General features: G+C 46.5%; 1 protein-coding gene across 7 annotated transcripts in view; it reads left to right on the top strand.

The window, feature by feature from the left end:
• LOC102563212 (inner centromere protein) overlaps window positions 1-18,530 on the top strand; it is a 50,122-nt gene that overhangs the window by 17,282 nt on the left and 14,310 nt on the right. For all 7 annotated transcript variants that reach the window (XM_059722510.1, XM_059722506.1, XM_059722509.1 and 4 more), the window contains 10 exons: window positions 314-443; window positions 2,165-2,258; window positions 3,089-3,215; window positions 3,297-3,431; window positions 6,297-6,406; window positions 6,743-6,854; window positions 15,865-15,960; window positions 16,586-16,716; window positions 16,943-17,027; window positions 17,320-17,430. In XM_059722510.1, coding sequence (XP_059578493.1) covers window positions 314-443; window positions 2,165-2,258; window positions 3,089-3,215; window positions 3,297-3,431; window positions 6,297-6,406; window positions 6,743-6,854; window positions 15,865-15,960; window positions 16,586-16,716; window positions 16,943-17,027; window positions 17,320-17,430 — 1,131 coding nt within the window. The remainder of the gene's footprint in view (window positions 1-313; window positions 444-2,164; window positions 2,259-3,088; window positions 3,216-3,296; window positions 3,432-6,296; window positions 6,407-6,742; window positions 6,855-15,864; window positions 15,961-16,585; window positions 16,717-16,942; window positions 17,028-17,319; window positions 17,431-18,530) is intronic.

Below are 18,530 nucleotides of genomic sequence, written 5' to 3'. Positions count from 1 at the left end.
GGGAGGGGTTGCTACTGAGCCTTAATGCCTATCTGATCCCTCTGCATCTGGCTGTGTGGGGGGGGAGAATCCTCCCCTGTTGGGCCTGTCTGTTCTGTGAGCAGGCATCGGGTAGATTAAACGGTGAGTGTGCTTTGGCTTATGCATATTTCCAGCAGCCATTGTCAAGGAAAAGGAACTTTCTCTGGCTTGTTAGCTTCACAGCAAAGCAAATGCGGAGTAACAGGCTTTGCCTCCTTTCCAGAATAGAATATTTGTTGCAGCTGTAGTTTTGTGGAGAAGTTTTGCCAAAACTTGTTTCCTTCTCCCACAGACTCCTGAAAACCAGCAGAAACCCTTCTTTACTGCAAATGGAAGTGTACTAAGTAGCAGTCCTGTTGCATTGCAATCGCCTTGGCCAAAGAACCCTTTTTGGGAAGAGCAACAGGCAGGGAACAGTGAAGGTAAATGCTGTGGTGGGCCAGTAGGGGGAGCTCCTGCGTTGAGCCTCCCACCTCAACATACCCATCCACCTTCTGGACTCCATGTCTCCCCAGGGGCGCCTGAGCCCTGGCAGACCCCCTTTCGAGTCCGGGGGTAACATGTGCTGCCACCACCCCAAGGAGGGACTGTCTGGGGCCCGTGTCCTTGGGGAAACACAGGCCTAATAGTCCTACGGGTACTTGACCCAATACAAAAACTTGGGGCACTTCCCCAAGTCGGGGGCCAAAAAGGATAGTCTCCCTTAGTCTGCTGACCCAAGGGGCCTCCTGGACATAATTAAACCCACCCCTCAATAAGTTTCCTATGCTAGTCACAAAGGAGAACTTTATTGGTTACAGAGGGTAGGGTTAGAATAGGGTACAGGGTAGAGCAATATCAGAGACATCCCATAGAGCAAACTCTTGTGGCTGGGGTAGCCTTTGATCTTGCATCTGAGTTACTGCAAGCTATATATCTAGTTAGATCTCAGGTAGCTTACTCACAAGTATCATCCAGAGGCAGATGGCGAATCCCGCTGGAGGCAGGCAGTTCCTTGATCGTGAGTTTTGAGAGAGAGCAAGTTTCCGATGGTACCGCTCTTTGCTCCTGAGTATCCCTCATGGCTGCTGCTCCCTCCTCCTGGGCAGTCCTTAACTTATATAGCCCTTGTGACCTCATTTACCTGGTCCAATGGAAGCCAGCACCTGTTGGCTGTGAGCCAACCAATTTGAAATACATCACTAGTTTCCTGGCAGACTCTATCCCACCAGGAAGGAAGCCCCTTACCCAGGTATGTGATGCTAGTCACGTAGGCCGAGAGAGCAGGTTTCCCCCCTCCCTCAGGTATGTATCCAGTTCAGGTTACCTAAAAAGAGAGGGTAAGGATGTGTTTCTCTGCTGGGCCCATCCTTATCAAATTGTCACAGGGCAGAGACTTTGGGGAGAGACAAAGGTGGCTTTCTGACACAAATGCTACTGTTTGCATCAAGCTTTGGTAACTGGGAAGTGAGGGACTGGTGGAGAGGAGATGAGCAGGTAGTCATTTGCCAAAGATGTGATAGTTGGGCCTTCATGAAAGGTCCAGCATGCTACTTCCAAACAAGATGGCTTTTGTACAGTTGTTGCTAACCAGCCTTCAGTCTGAAGAACTGGCATATGAGAACTTAATAGAAAACATCATATTTTAAAGCTTCAGTTTTGCTTCAGTGTCCAGTTGAATATTTGACTTGTCAGTTTTGCTCTAAAACACTAATAACATCTTGCTTGGAACCAACTGAGGAGGGGATACAGCCACTCCTTCCTCCTAGCTCTCTATTTTGGAGTGAGGAGCTATGAGGTATAGATTTTACTCTACTGGAAATGTGTAATCGTATAGGAGTTGGTGGTTGGAGAATAATGTTGTCCTCTTTTCTGAGGAATGGAGTACCCAGAGTTCCCTTCATGAGGTAGATGGCATGTTGATTTCTAAGATACTAAAAGAGCCATACTTTTTGTGACGTACAGAAACAAAACTGTTAATGTAATCACATGGTGTTTCCACTTATGTACTAAAAGGCTGCACACAACCCTAGCTTTTAGGAGTTGCCATCTGCTCTGTGCTGCCAAGGCTTAACTTGAATGAGCAATGAAGACGAGAGCCCCTGACACCAGACTTATGCTGCAGGACATCTTTCAGTGGAACTAATGATAGATTTCTTTACAGAGTGCTGCTCAAATAAGACTGAAAAACCCCAGAGCAACAAAAGCAAGGAACAGTTCCAGAGTGCCAAGCCCCAGGAGGAGTCCCCACAGATACGGTATATTACCTTCCTTGCCCTGGAGTGCTTGGGAGCATAGGAATGTAGTAATGGTGATCTGGAATGTATTACAAGTTCTCTCTAACAACTTGGTTTAAAGCAGCTCTGCCTTCATCTTGTAGTTTCAAAAATTCTCTTTGGTGAAATCTCCCAGCATTTAGGTGGTTGTCAACCATTGTCAGATTTTTAAAAAATGGGACCTCTTGAAAGACCTCATGGCCAAGTGAGGTAGGCACAGACACGACTAAAACCACCTTTGACTTAGCAACTTGCTTAGCTGCCTTGTCAAATTCCCATTTGATAGGGGTGATGATGATAGAAGGTTGCTGGTATTTGTGTTCATAACCTCCAAGTCATCAGGGGCTGAGGTAAGTCCTTGGCTACAGGGTAAGCCCTGCACCCTCACTGAGTGCCACTCTGATCCCCTTCCCCTGCTTGATCTGTTGCTGTGTTCACTGCTCCCTCTACAATTTGCCATTTACCACATGCACAGACTGCCCAAGTCTCTTGCATCATGGATTGCTGACCACCCCTGCTCTAAGTGGTGCTCAGCAGTGTGTGAAGGATGGCCATAAGCAATTTCATAGAGTGCTGCTAAAAGCTGTCATCTTAGAAAGCATCTGGACAATCTGACTTGCTTCCTCAGCTGCTGATGCCACCCTTGTGTAAGAAAGGGCAACCAAAGCCAATTCATAAAGAACACAGTACAGCAGTGAGGGTGCATAGGGAGGAAGGGTCATGAGATACACTGCCTGGCTTCTGCAGCAGGCCGGAATTAATTTCCTGTAGTGTATCGGTGCAAATAATACACCCTGTACTAACTCTTTCAGAACACGCAGTTATAAGCACGCAGTGGATAACCTGCATGATGGGCAGCAGCATGTAGACAGTGACTTGTCACCTTCAAATGACAAGATTACGCATTCTCCTATTCTTTCTTCCTCTTCAGCTAGCAAGGTAAGTGCCATGGCTCCATGTGACCCTTACTTGTTTCTCTTCCCTATCATCTGCTGATATTCCCCTTTGCTGTCCTCTTAGGTCATCTGTCCATTGAAAAGCTTCCTACAGACAGTGCAGAAGAACCAGCTGCTCGCAACCCCAGAGTCTGTAGGGCGCAATAGTATCATGAAAAACTTTATCAGGCGCAATACTCCCACCCGACCTGATCCGAAGGTGATGAGAAGAGGCCCGTTCTATCAGGGATAGGTGTGGGGGAAAGCAGCACTTGTGTGTGAGGGTGGTGGGCAGGATCATCTGCTTGGAAAAGCTGCCTTACACTACTAATTAAGGTGTTTTAAGAAACAAACAGTAAAGAATCGAGCCTAATAAGAACCCTTTGCATTGTAATGTGCTAGTTTGGATCAAACATGCTATTTTTTCAGTGCTTGTTTTTTGGTAGAGGAGTGAAAAAACTGGGCCATATAAGCTGAGTTCCTCTTTCCTCTGGGGTGAGGCATCCTGTAAATCAGTACCTTGATCTGCATTAATGTTTTGCATAGGTAGAGTCAGGACAAGAAACGCGTACAGGGGTGGCTGGCCAGTTTCTCTCTTCAGTATGGCAACTGACAGCCCAAAAGGATTTCTAAAGTCATGGCTTCAACTAAAAATCCCTCTGGCAACCTGTTCCTACCTAGTCCTTTTGTTAGGATAGTTTGCTTTGTTTGTAGTTACTCTAGAGGCTCTGGCTGTTTACATGGTGGTCCGGAGAGTTTGTGTAGGGTAGTGAAGTTGGGATCTATCTGCATATTTGCAAATATGCAAATATTTTATAAGTAATTCTGTGGCGGCCACTTCCATGAGTGCGCTTCCAGTGTACCCACTAAGAGTAATGAATTTGGCCTTGTGGCTCACTCTGCCCTAGTGTGCCAATCTTGGCATGCCTTGACTGACTTGGGATCTCGCACACTGATTTCTTGAAGCTTTCCTAGACAGGTAAAAAAAATTCTAGCTCCTCCCACTATTCAGTCAAAAAAATCATGTTTGCCAACCCCTAGGAACGTGGGTAGCCTGTCCTTTTCTCTTCTTCAGAGGGAATTGGGTTCATGCACTGCATAAGATGCTGGACAGGGGTGAAAGGAACAGTGCAGGATCTGGTTCTGAGCCCCATGATTTAGTGCGATTGTTGTAATTGGCTGACTATGATGGGACTAGTTAAGCCAAAACAGTGTGGATCTAGATTTTTTTTCCCCAAAGATAATGATCATTCTTTTTCTCTGTTCTGCTTTTTATAGGGGGATTTTGTTGTAAGTACTGGTACTTCTCAAACACGGGGCCTGTAGGCTTACAATAGGCACTTTTTTTTTTTTTTAACCTCACAAATGGCACTGGTAGCTCTCTGACCCTGGCACTGACATGCATGCAGAGCTAGTATTTCCTCAAAAGTGTAGTCTGACAGATGACGGGCCTCACCGTAGCAGTGTCCTGGACAGCTTGTGTAGGATTTTCAGACGAGGTGATGAGTAGGACAGGACAACCCAAATAAATACACGTAGTGTAATCAAGGTAAGTGCATAGCCTTTTTTGGCCTCTGCTATGCATTTTACCTGAAACCAGCATAAACTATTCTTATTAGAGTAAAGAACAGGCAGCCCTAAGTATTTTGTACCTACATAGAGGCTCATTACTTTATCAGAGCAAACTTGAAAACGGTAAGACAGTTTAATAAATTACGCAGTTTAGTGCACAATAATGTTGTGAAGTAGGCAGTGGAGCCACAGGATCCTATATGCTTACCCAGCGTGCAGACAACAGATGTTTTCCTGTTGCTTGTATTATAACAAGAAATTGGGGCTAGTTTTGCATTTATGCAGATAAGGGAATTATGCATTTATTCAGCATGCATATAAGTGGAGTATGCCACACCTAAAAGTAAAGGAATGAAATAGGATAGTTACAATTACACATTGAATAGCACTGAAAGGTGACATGAACAGCGATATCTTGTGTAAAATAGTTTCCTAAGAAAGTTATAGAAACACTTTTTGTTTGTTGTTCTGAAACTAGGCTGGTCAGTCCTAGGAATATAGGCTACTTACAGACGAGGGGAAAACAAACAAACAAAAAAAACTTTATTTTCAGTTTGGTGCACTCCCACACCAAGCACAGCGCATGCCAAGAAGAGACATTGTGTTAGTTTGGCCCAGCTTACCCAGCATCTGTATAGATCGGGCGCTTCAGCGGAGCTTTTTGGCACTTTATCTAAGTCACCTTGGCACCTGATCTATGCAGATACTGGTGACCTGGATCAATCTGATGCGCTTTCTCTTCCAGTAAGCTGCTGGGTTTTTTGGGGGGGGAGGAGGGGGTGCTTTGTGGGTTTTTGGGGGGGGGGGGGGAGTTGTTTTTTCTGGGGGGGGAGGTTGGGCAGGGGGGTGTTGTCTTGTTTTCATATCTGTAAGCAGCCATAACGTCAAGAACACTTGCGCTTTGGGCACTGTGTAGAATGAAGTAGATGATAAAAAGTAGAGGTTGAAAGCTGCCTTTGTTAAGTCTTAATGACTTCACCTGAAACTAGCATAAGTATGAAATCTTCAAACTATGGGAGTCTTAGTATTGACTTTGTCTGTTTTCTGTGCTCTAGGCTGATAAGAGTTCAATTTTAAGAACTTTTAGCACCCCAGCACCTTATCACAGGATGTCATCCGTCTCCTTGGAGGGTGGAGACATAGGGGACCTTCAAGAATAAAGCCTTTCTCTAGGCAACCACCTCTTTCTCTCTGTCACTTGTTGGTAGCATTAGGTGCCTTGTGGTGAGTACTGCTGCACAATCACGGGTGTCTTTGTGACTGTATCATCTACAGTAACTGTTACTGCTTGGATCTGGGGACTAAGGTGAGAGCTGCTCCTGGAAAATAGAACAGTTGAATTAGCACTGCATTAAAATTGCATGACCCTTCTTGAATGCATTCATCCCACCCAAGTGAATGGGAGAAATATCACTCCCCTGGTGGGTTATTCCAGGCTGCCCATTCTCATGTAGCCTGGGAAATAAACAAGGTCCAGCACTCGAGTACAATTGGAATTCCCCATCCACCTCAGGAGAAGGAACGGCAGCGGCTGGAGAGTCTGAGGAAGAAGGAAGAGGCTGAGCTACAGAGAAAACAGAAGGTGGAGGAGGAGAAGAGACGGCGATTGGAAGAAATGAAACTGTAAGTAGCTGTCCCTTGAATTTCTTCTTCACTAAGTAAGCTCAGAATGGCTTCAAGCCCTTGCCTAAACAAGTGACTTGTCCTCATCACTTTTTCTGGTAAGCAGTCACTGCTACGGAGACTACAGAGCAAGCTAGTGCTAGAGATGAACAAAGTGGCTCTTTAGGATCTAGGGCATTTAGACCAGTCTTTACCAAATGTGGGCCAAGCCAATGCAAGTCAGGATGGCTTACACTACATTTGAGAGATTGGTGGATCAGCCACTGAAACAATAGCTGTAAGGAGGGCCAGTCCTTGGTGCAGAGAAAGCTAATTGTGGCCCCACACATCCCACAGGAAGCGTGAGGAGCGTCTGAGAAAGGCACTGCTGGCACGGGAGCGAGTGGAACAGATAGAGGAGGAGAAGAAAAAGAGGAGGGAACAGAAACTCTTTCATACTGATGAGAAGGTAAAAAGGTTTAGCTGGGAAATGGACCTGTTGGCAGCAGGGCAGTGGGCAGTGAATCTGACTATAATGAAACTGGGTTGCTTTACTGAGTTTAAAAACATGTTAAGTGTATTAAGTCCAAAAAGTGATCCCAGTGACCTTATCCATTCATGGTTCCCACAGATAACAAAGAGGCATCTCTGTATTAAAGGGTGTGGACCCATGTTCATTTGCAACTGTTTCTAAAGAGGAGCTGTTTTCTAATTGTTCTGTGTGGATGAGGTGAGAATTGATTCAAATGCAGCAAAACCTCTCTTTCTCTAACTTCCCCTTTAGGAAATGGCTCCAAATATACATGTATCCCCACTGCTGCCCTCTTCCCCTGCCACCCCCCCACCATTACTTTTTGATCTGTAATACTCTGTGCTTTTAAGCCTGCAACATTCCTGGTTATTCCTTTCCTGCACTTCATTCTCTCTAGTACAAGTAAGTTATTCCAGGCTGGTGGTGGTATCTTGCTCCTAGGCTAGGGACAGACCTTCAAAAACCCTGAGCCTGAATCAATTAAATTGTTGCAGGTTAGTCTAGACATTCACTTTCGATTCAGAAAATGCAGGCACATGCCTGCAGTGGCTCAGGCTAGAAGCTGGTGGGGGGGATGTTAGAGCGAGCCCTCCCTTTCCTTCCACAGTACCGAGTGGGGGAACAGGTGGCCAGGCCCTGGCAGGACACTATGATTAAGGAAGGGTTTAAACCCCGACCCTGACTTGCACAGTCTCCAGCTGGAGACTGTGCCTGGAGGGGAAGGAGGAAGCAGTCCTCATCAGATTTTTCTCCTTGCTTGCTGCTCAAGGGGTAGGAATGTTGCCAGACCTTGTCTCAGAGTGCTAGGTGGGGGCCAAAGGGGGCGTGGAAGTAGGGAGGAGTGCTTGTGTGGACTGCATGCATCTGTTGATGATCCTGAGCTTTTCAGTCGTCCTTTCCCAACTTCTTCATACAATCTGCAGCAAACTAACAGGCACTGCATTCATTGCAGGCTAAGTCATTTCTCACAGTTCTCTCTGTCTCCACACTGACAGCAAGTCAGCAGGGAACTTATTAGAACACAGAGTTTATCAGTCCATCAAGAAAACAAAGCCCCTTTCTCATTAGTTCAAGCTCTTAAACACCTTTTTGCAAAGCAGTTTTAAGGAAGAACAGCAATTACCTGAACTACTGCCTATGCAATGGTGGGAGGGATGTCACACCCTGCATTTCCCCCCTGCATTTCACCCTGTGCTCCTCATCAATGTGGGCACGAATGACATGGCTTGGAACAATCCCGGCTGGGGTCCTGAGTGACTATATGGGGCTGGGCTCAAAAGGTCAGGGGGTGCAGGTAGTGTTTTTTGGTTTTTTTTGTTTGTTTGTTTGTTTGTTTGTTTGTTTGTTTGTTTGTTTGTTTTTTCCCTTGATCCTCCCGGTCACGGGTTCTGGGCATCGGAGGGAACAGTGTATCGAAGAGGTTAACGGAAGACTCTGGCAATGGTGCTCTAGTGAGGGACTCGGCTTCTTCGACGGTCCACGCTTCAGGGAGAGAGGCAGCACCTTGTTGGGAAGGGATGACCTCCACCTCACCCTGAAAGGGAAGAAGCTTTTCTTGGCCAGAATAGTTGACCTACTTAACAAGGCTTTAAACTAGGATTGCTGCGTGGTGGGAGGTCAACTACCAGTTCAAGCCCAAGTCACATCAACCATAGTATTAACATGTTAGGCAGCCCAAGGAAAGGTCACGTTCCAGTGTGCAGGGAAGCCCAGAGCTTCCCATGGCAGGCTTGTCTGCCTGTACACAAACGCCAGGAGTTTGGGAAACAAGCAAGAGGAACTGGCCCTTCTGAGTGACAAAGATTATGATCTCATAGGGATAATGGAGACCTGGTGGGACTCTACCTACGACTGGTGAATAGGTACAGAAGGCTATACCTTGTACAGGAAAGACTGTGTTGGGAAGAAAGGTGTAACTCTACATGAACAAGCAGTACACTTTCCTTCAAACTGAGTTTAGCAACCAAGGAGGGTGTCTTGAGACCCTCATGGTTAAACTATGGGGAGAGCATGAGGAAGGGGATATAATTGTAGGAGTCTATTACAGACCTCCCAACCAAGAGGAAGAGCTGGATCTTGAATTCAATAGGAAACTGGCTGAGGCTGTATGCTTCTGATGCATGGTCATCATGGGTGACTTCAACCTCTCTGACATCTCGTGGGAAGAGCTCGTGGCCAAATCTGACCGGTTGCGTAGCATGGGTGACTGGTGCCGCCTTAGTCCCCCCTGCAGCTGATCTTGCAGGGGTCTCCCAATCACTGCAGCTGCTGAGAGGATCCCAAAACTTATCCAGCACCCCTGACCACTACCCCATGTTCCTTATCCATGTGGGCACAAATGACACTGCTTGGAGCAATCCCAGCTGGGTCATGACTGACTGCAGGACTTTAGGACCAGGGCTTAAAGGGTTAGGAGTGCAGGTGGTTTTCTCCTCGATCCTTCCCATTACGGGTCATAGGCGTAGGAGGGCAAGAAGAATTCAGGAAGTAAATAGAAGACTGCGGTGCTGGTGCCATCAAGAAGGTTTTGGCTTCTATGGCCAAGGCTCACACTTCAGAGAGAGAGCCAGTAAGTTACTGGGAAGAGAGAGCCTCCACCTCACTCGCACAGGGAAGAAGCTCTTCTCAGCCAGAATGGCTGATCTGCTTGACCGGGCTTTAAACTAAGATCTCTGGGGAAAGGGCAGATACTTTCTGGTGCAAGCCCACCAATCATCAGCCACCAAGCCATCAGGGTCAGGCTGTACAAGGAAACAAACTCCTACCCCACCCTAGGGACAGGGCTCTTCCAGGGGTACAGGGAAACCTAGGACTGCTGATGGCAAGCTCACTTGCCTTTATACAAATGGCAGGAACCTGGGCAACAAACAGGAGGAGCTGGCCCTACTACTAAACAGTAATGATTATGATTGCATAGGGATAATGGAGACTTGGTGAGACTCCACCTATGACTGGACCACAGGTGTTAGATGGCTATCCCTTGTACAGGAGAGAATGTGTTGCAAGGAAGGGTGGAGGTGTAGCTGTTCATGTGAAAGAGAGCAATACACTTCCCTATAGTTGGAGATTGGCAACCAAAGAGGGTGACTTGAGACCCTCTGGGTAAGAATAAGGGGGGAAATAACAGTAAGAGTCTACTACAGACCTCCTAATCAAGAGCATGAACTTGGCCATGAATTCTCCAGGGAACTGGCTGAGGCTGCATGCTCTCGGTCCATGGTTGTCGTGGATGACTAACTACCCAGACATCTCATGGGAAGAGCACTCAGCCAGATCTGGTTGGTTGCAATGCTTCCTCACAAGCATTGACTAGCTTTATTTGTCTCAAGAAGTCTATGGACCTGACAAGGGGTGCACTGCTGCTGGACCTGGTAGTGGCCAAAAGGGATGATCTAGTCAGCGATCTGAGAATCGAAGGGAAGCTGGGAGGCGGTGACCACGAATTGATCACTTTCTCTATTCACTGCAAAGCTGACAAGTCAGTGAGTAATATGGAAATTCTCAACTTTGGAAAGGCTGACTTCTTCCACAAGCTTAGAAGGCTTGTTGTTCAGGCCCTGAGAAACCATAATCTGGCAGGGAGGAATGTCCATGATGAATCATCTCTCTTCAAGGATGCAGTCCTTGAAGCACAAGGGAAGTCCATGCCAACCCACAGAAAAAGTAGCAAAAAGGATGGATAACCCCCTTGGCTTAATAGGGAACTCAAGGACCTCCTGCACCTAAAAAAAAATGCTTATAAAGGATAGAAGACTGGAAGCATCACTAAGCAAGAATACTCGGCACTAGTCCGCACCTGTAGGGATCAAACTAGGAAAGCCAAGGCTGAAACTGAGCTCAAACTGGCCACTCAAGTTGAGGACAACAAAAAGTCCTCCTTCAAATATGTGGGAAGTCAGAAAAAGAACAAGGGTAATATTGGACCCTTAGTTAACTAAGTGGGGCAGCTGGTAACCGACACTCAGGAAAAAGTCAATCTCCTTAATGACTACTTTGTGTCAGTCTTCCATCAGCCCAGTGGGATCACTCTGCCTGACAAGAGGCAGGATCACCAGGAGAAGGGTGAACTGATGCCCACCATTACCACTGATCTTGTGAGGGGACATCTTAAGAGGCTAGACATCCACAAATCAGCCAGCCCGGATGGAATGCACCCAAGAATGCTAAAGGAACTAGCTGACATTATAGCACAGCCTATGGCGAGGATATTCGAGAACTTGTGATGCTCGGGCGAGGTGCCTGACAATTGGAAGATGGCCAGTGTGGTGCCTGTCTTCAAGAAAGGGAGAAGGGAAGATCCAGGGAACTACAGGCCAATTAGCTTGACCTCAGTCCCTCAAAAATCATTAAGGAAGCCATTACCAACATCCTAACAGAAGGTAATATTCTGAGAGAGCCAACACTGCTTCATGGTGGTTAGATCTTGTCTGACCAACCTGATTTTCTTCTATGACCAGGTGACACATCACTTGGACAAAGGAGAAGAGGTGGATATCATATTCTTGGACTTCAAGACAGATTTTGACCTGGTGTCCCATGATGTCCTCATTTGAATAATTGGAAAATTGCGGCCTAGACAATTTCGTATTCCGATGACTGGGGAACTGGCTCTGTGGACAGACCCAGAGAGTGATAGTTGATGGAACCAAAACAACTTGGCACATTTGTAACCAGTGGTGTCTCCCAGGACTCCATTCTCAGACTTGTACTCTTCAATGTGTTTATAAACTATCTGGACTCAGGTGTTATAAGCAGACTGGCTAAGTTTGCTGATGACACCAAACTATAGGGAAGTGCAGCCACCCCAGAGGATAGGCTGGCAATCCAGGCCAACCTCAACAGGCTTACAAGGTGGGCAGATCAAAACCTGATGGCATTCAATGCCGAGAAATGCAAGGTGCTCCACCTTGGGAGAGAGAACCCACACCACGCTTATAGGCTTGGCAATGCTACACTAGCTAGCACCACATCCAAAAGAGACTTGGGGGTCATGATTGACCCCAAGATGAGCATGAGCCACCAATGTGATGCCACAGCCAGTAAAGCAAATAAAATTCTCCCCTGCATTTTCCAATGCATCTCAAACAAGACCTGGGAAGTCATCCTCCCACTTTATTCGGTCTTGGTGAGACCACAACTGGACTACTGTGTCCAGTTCTGGGCTCTGCAATTCAGAAAGGATGTGGAGAAGCTCGAGGAGAGTCCAGAGGAGAGCCATGTGAATGATTAGTGGACAAGAGAGCAGGCCTTATGAGGAGAGGCTGAGAGACATGGCACTCTTCAGCCTGGAAAAGCATAGGCTCAGGGGTGACTTGGTGGCAACCTATAAGTATATAAGGGGTGTACATCGGGAACTTGGAGACAGTCTGTTCACCAGGGCACCTCATGGGAAGACTAGGTCCAACAGTCACAAACTTCTGGAAGACCATTTTAGGCTTGACATAAGGAAAAACTTCTTTACCGTCTGAGTCCTCAGGGCCTGAAATAGACTCCCCCCAGAGGTGGTGCAGGCACCTACTCTGGATTCCTTTAAGAAACACTTGGATGCCTATCTTGCTGGGATCATTTGACCCCCTACTGACTGACTGCCTTTTTGTCAGGGGCCTGGACCCGATGATCTTGTCAGGTCCCTTCCAGCCCTAATGTCTATAAAACTAAAAAGAGAAGCCTACTCCAGATGGAAAATGGGAATCATCACCAAAGAGGACTACACAGCACTAACTGGCACCTGTAGAGAGCGGACCAGAAGAGCCAAGGCAGAAACCGAACTCAGGCTAGCCATGGGAATCAAGGACAACAAAAACTCCTTCAGATGTGGGAAGTCAGAGAGAAAACAAAACAAAGGCAACATTGGACCCCTGCTAAATCAAATGGGGCAGCTGATGCCTGACACTCAGGAAAAGGCCCATCATGTCCTAAATGATTACTTTGCCATTGGTCTTCCACCTGCCCTAGCGGGTCACCCTGTCAAACAGGACACACAGCATCCAGAGTGTGGGAAATGGGCCCACAATTAACATAGATCACGTGAGAGAACACCTCGAGAGGCTCAACATCCATAAATCTGCGGGCCCAGATGGAATACATCCGAGAGTCCTGAAGGAGCTGGCAGACATCCTATAGCATGCCCTGTGGTGAAGATATTTGAGAATTCGTGGCCCTGGGGAGAGGTACTAGAAAAGAGCCAACATAGTCTCAATCTTTGAGAGGAAAGGAAGATCCAGGGAATTTACAGGCCAAGCAGTCCCATCCCTGGAAAGATCCTGAAGAAAATCATCAGAAGTTTCATCAACAACAAGCTAACAGAAGGCAACCTTCTGAGTGCCAGCCAACGTGGCTTCATTGCTGGAAGGTCTTGCCTGACCAACCTCGTCTCCTATGACCATGTGACACATTGCCTGGACAAGGGAGACTAGGTTGATGTCATGTATCTCGATTTCAAGAAAGCCTTTGACTTAGTCTCCCATGATGTCCTCACGGTCATGCTGGGGAACTGCAGCCTTGACCATCTCATGGTCCAGTGGCTGGGGAACTGGCTCTGGGGTGGACCCAAAGAGTAATAGTTGACAGGAGCAAATCAACGTGGTGCAAGGTGACCAGTGGTGTCCCTCAGGGCTCAGTACTTGGGCCAGTACTCTTGCATCTTCATTAATTATCTGAATTCAGGCATCATGCAGACTGACAAAGTTCGCAGACAACACTAAACTATGGGGGAAGGTGGTCATACTGGACAGGCTGGGGATACAGGCTGACCTGGACAGGCTCGCAAGGTGGGCAGACCAAAACCTGATGGCATTCAATGTAGAGAAGTACAGAGTGTTCCACCTTGGGAAGAAAAACCGGCATCATACTTACAGGCCTGGCAGTGCTATGCTCCATAGCACCAAGACCGAAAGAGAATTGTGGGTCTTGACTGACCACAAGATGAACATGAGCCACCAATGCGATGCCATAGCTGGCAAAGCAAAACAAACTCTGGCCTGCATCCGCTGATGCATCTCAAGCAAAACCAGAGATGTGATCATCTGTCTTGACTCAGTCTTAATGAGGCCGCAGCTAGAGTACTGTCTGGTTTTGGGCCCCCTACTTCAGGAGGGATTTGGATAAGCTCGAGAGTCCAAAGGAGAGCCACCCGCATGATCAAAGGCCAAGCAAGCCTTATGAGGAGAGGCTGAGGGACATGGGACTCTTCAGCCTGGAGAAGAGAAGGCTCAGGGGGGACTTGGTGGCAGCCTATAAGTATATTAGTGGGGTGTACCAGGATCTGGGAGAACAGTTGTTCACCAGGGCTTCCTAAGGGATAACAAGGTCTAATGGCCACAAACTTCTGGAAGGCCCATTTTTAGACTGGACATGAGGAAAAACTTTTTTACTGTCCATGAGTCCAGGGTCTGGAACAGACTCCCCCCAGAGGTGGTGCAAGCACCTACTCTAGACTCATTCAAAAAATATTTGGATGCTTATCTTGCTGGGATCATTTGACCCCAGCAGGCTTCCTGCCTATGGCTGGACTCGATTTCACGAGGTCCTTTCCAGCCCTAATATCTATGAAGCCAGTGATACACCTGGCTGAACGTAGTGTCTCAAACTGGTTTTGACCATTTTGAAACTGGTTTATGTACACTGAACATCTGTTTTATTACAAGGTTAAACCAGTTTCTGTTCACTTAAACTGGTTTATGTGTCCCTAGCCCTATTGGTTTTTTCTAGCGCTCCACCTGCCAAGTGGTGTCATTCAGTTTGTTCCATCCTAAAGCATGAGCCCTTACTCATAGCCCAGTTTAGCTGGCAAGATTGTTGTTTTTAGCAAGTGTAGCAAGCAACAGTTTTTAGTGGGAAGAGCTAAGGGTGAATGACAGGCACCTTATCAGTTGCCCATTATGTATTCTGTTTCTCTGAGGTTCACTGTTAAAGTCTACTTTGTCTGACATGAAAACAGCATCTGATGAAGTGATCTCAGCCTCATGAAAGCTCTTGTTATACAGCTCTGATTTTAGTCAGTCTGTAGAGTGCAATTGTACCCTGTCTTCTGCCTGACTAAGTCTCTGTCTGCCTTCAGACTACTTTGATAACTACCTCTCTCTCCCTGAAAACAAAAATGATGGACAACACTGCAAGATTAATTTGGTTATTTTATGTAGCAAGGAAATTGCTGCATGTGCTGCCACCCTTTATCATAACATCAACAAATGCTCCGAGGTTAGGGTGTGGGGTGATTTGGGGTCTTGTGATATCCTGCCAAAGTTTGAGGGTCAAGCTTAGTAATTCTGTCTTACTCTTGGAAAAGGTTGACTCTGAGCCACCCATTTCCTTCATCCTTTGAACTGAAGGAACAAACCTGATGGGATGTATGCTCTGGAGTGATTCTAGTGCATGGGCCTTCGGTGAATATTGAAGGACCAGTCCTTAAGAGATCTGCAAAAATGAGCTGTTAGGAGGCAAATACCATTCCCATACCCTTAATAACCAAACACTCTCACAACCCTCATTCATTCTTATTTTATTATGAAGTCAAGGAGTTCAGGCAAAAGAACCTTGTATTTGGGACCTTGTCAGTAGCCATATCCTTTTCCTACTGCACTTCTTTCAGTTGGTAGACAACAGTACCTGAGGCAAAATGGAAGCCAGACATTTCCATAGGATTCACCTTGTCCTGATGAAGGTTACATACCAAGAGGGCAGCCTATAGCTTCTTTCTGAGGATTACACAGTAATTTTTACAGTTGGTCATGGTGATGGGCTTGTCTTCATGTAAATTTTGACTTGTTTTACTGGATGCTGTCTGACTTTAAAATGTATGTGCCCTCCTCTGGGGCTTTTAGAAAAGGGCAGTCTTGTCCCCATAGAACCTGACTCCCAAAATTATTCTGATTCTTCTCTATGGGATAAGTGTATTAATGTCACAAGCGAGGCTGGACAAGGCTCAGATCTGGTACGTGATTCTCAGGTGCGAGAAGAGAAGGTGGTAGAAGAAAAGACTAAGAAAAAACTAGGCAAGAAGACTGGAGAAGCTGAAGCCCGAAAGCAGAAAGTGCTGCAGATGGTGAGAGCAAGATCAGGTCTCATACCTGTGGAGATGATGACAGAATGGGATATTGGAAGGACAATGCCTGTGGGACGATAAGGGAGGGATTGGGATATTGGAGGGCCTGTGCATTGCACAGTGTCGCAGAAGAGAGAGCTAAAGAATTTCTGGAGATGGGATACTCATTGTTACATATTGTCTTTGCTGTCATTTTGAGACACGAGGATGCCCCCATTAGATACAGAAGCATGCAGAAGGCCGCATAACTGAAGTTCAAGACATCGGAGATAATATTGATGAGTTGGACTAGGTAGCAGTAAGGCCAAGGAATGACTTTGGCCTTGATTTGCACTTGGTAACCTAATTATACCCTCTCCCTGACTGGTTTAGAACAGGGGTGGCCAACCTGCAGTACAGGTGCCACAAGTGACATAGGCAACCTCTCTGTGATGTGGCAGATTGAGGAGGGCACAGACAGAACAATGGCAGATGGGGCAGGGAGCAGGAAGCTGAGCAGTAAGTCAGGTAAAGTAAAAAGATAGAAGTGGCAGTCGGGGAGAGTATGGGTCTAACTTGTTGCACGCCTGCTGAAAAGGTTGGCCCTCACTGATTTAGAAGATGCTGATCTTTGTTTTCTTCCTAGGAGGAAGATGAGTATAAGCATCAGGAGCTCTTGCAAAAAAGAGCAGAGGATGAACAGAGAGAAAAAGGAAAGGTGGTCTTGGAGCTGAAGAAACTAGCTGAACAACGACAGGTGGAACAAGCAGAGGAGAGGTGAGACCTAGTCTATTGTCATGTCCTTGAGAATGAGCAACATGGCGCACCACAGTGATAGATGTGGCAAGGCAATAAGTGTAAATGGAACCTCACAAAAATAGGAGACAAATGAACAACAGGTTGTTGTGCATGGTTCTGGATGTAGAAGGCACAAATCTGAGCATGCTGGAAGGGGAGAATGACAGTGTGTTTTCTGTTTGACAGTCATCTTTGTGTTTCCCAGGGATTGTGTACAGCAAGGGAAGGCCCTTCATCCACAGATGCAGCTGGCAGTGCTTGCACAGGAAGAGGAAGAAAACCAAAGGAAGGTGAGGAACGCTGAGATTCTATCTTGCTGTGGACTTCCCTACTCAACTCCATCTCTTGTGAGTTATACTTCAAAGTGCAAGACAGCAGTGAGGCATGACAGGTCACCTCCAATTCACCAAGTGGCTGCATTGGAATCTAAAAAATAACTGCTTTGTGAAGAGAATCTCTCCTCTTCACTGTGTAGCATCCCATACTGTGGAGGGAGGGGATGAACAGGAGATAATTCTCCATGGATCATTTCATTTTGAACAAGACTGAATGCAGGGAGACTTAGTTGTAACTTCTTCCCAGGAGGAAAAGAGCCCACAAGAGCTGGAACAGCAGCAGTGGCAGGAGAAGAAAATCGAGCAACCAGGATCGATTGTCGTTGCTTCCACTAAGTTGCTAAACGTAGTGATGAAGGTGAGTGTGGTTTCTTTAGAACCCAGTGAGATGAATCTGAGGAAATAAAAGCCCAGTAGACACTTGGTTCCTAGTCCCACAGAGGCCTTCCTTTGAAGAAGAACAAGACACGCAGATGGTAGGGATAATAAAAGCACCCCAAAAGTAATTTGAGGGCTGTAAGAATGCCTTGCAGGGAGGCAAGAAGGGAGGGGGAGAGAAAGTGCTAGATTTGTTAGACTTTTCAAAAAGAAAATTGACTACTGACTTGATGAGTGAGTTATAAACAGCTGTGGAGAGAGAATATCAGGTACTAGATTTTTTTTTTTTTTTTTTTAAATTTGTGGAAAAAGACATAACAAGAATTTAAAGGCTGAAGCCAAATAGATTAAATCAGGCAGAGCAGTTTAACAGTATGGGGATTAACCAATAGAATATAGTCCCAAAAAGTTATAGATTATCCATCTCTTCTCTTTAAATCAAGACCAGAGTTCTTTCCAGAGATACCTTAGTCACAAACCAAGATAGTGGACTTAATACATATGTAACTAGGTGAAATGTTAATGGCCTCTAATCGGAAGGAGATAAGACTAGGTAATCTGATGGTCCCTCAGGCCTTAAACTCTATGATTCTCCTAGATGAATAAATAGAAAAAACTGGGAATGCTTGAAAATAAATAATTAACGAGCATCTATACACGTGCTCTGGAGGGAGGTGGGGTGTTTTTAAGTAGCATGGCTTGGGAGCCATTCTAATTAAAAGGCCCACAGCATCTCTGTGTTGAGCATCCCATGTTTCAAAATCGTAGTAAGGGTGCTTGTTGAACAAGCTGTAGTTCATTGGCAATGTGTAGGGAATGCATGCAGGCACATGTGCGCCCCCTGCGATTGGCTGCTGCTGACGCTGCCAGCGGCGCCTGCAGGCAGTCACTGATTTTTTTGCCACTGGCTGCTGCTGATGCTGCCAACAATGTCTGTGGGTGGTTACTGACCACTGGTTGGAGCTTGCCATTTCCCCCCAACCCCCCGCCACCAACATCGCTGCAACCGCCTGTGGGAGCTCCCCACTCTCTGCTACCTGTGGGCAGTTGCCGTGCCTCCCCCCAGCCTCTGGGAGCATG

Source organism: Alligator mississippiensis, chromosome 2 (genome assembly GCF_030867095.1).
Source record: "Alligator mississippiensis isolate rAllMis1 chromosome 2, rAllMis1, whole genome shotgun sequence".
NCBI classification, from domain to species: domain Eukaryota; kingdom Metazoa; phylum Chordata; order Crocodylia; family Alligatoridae; genus Alligator; species Alligator mississippiensis.
Note: the sequence above shows the minus strand (reverse complement) of the source record. Positions and strands in the feature narration are given on the sequence as shown.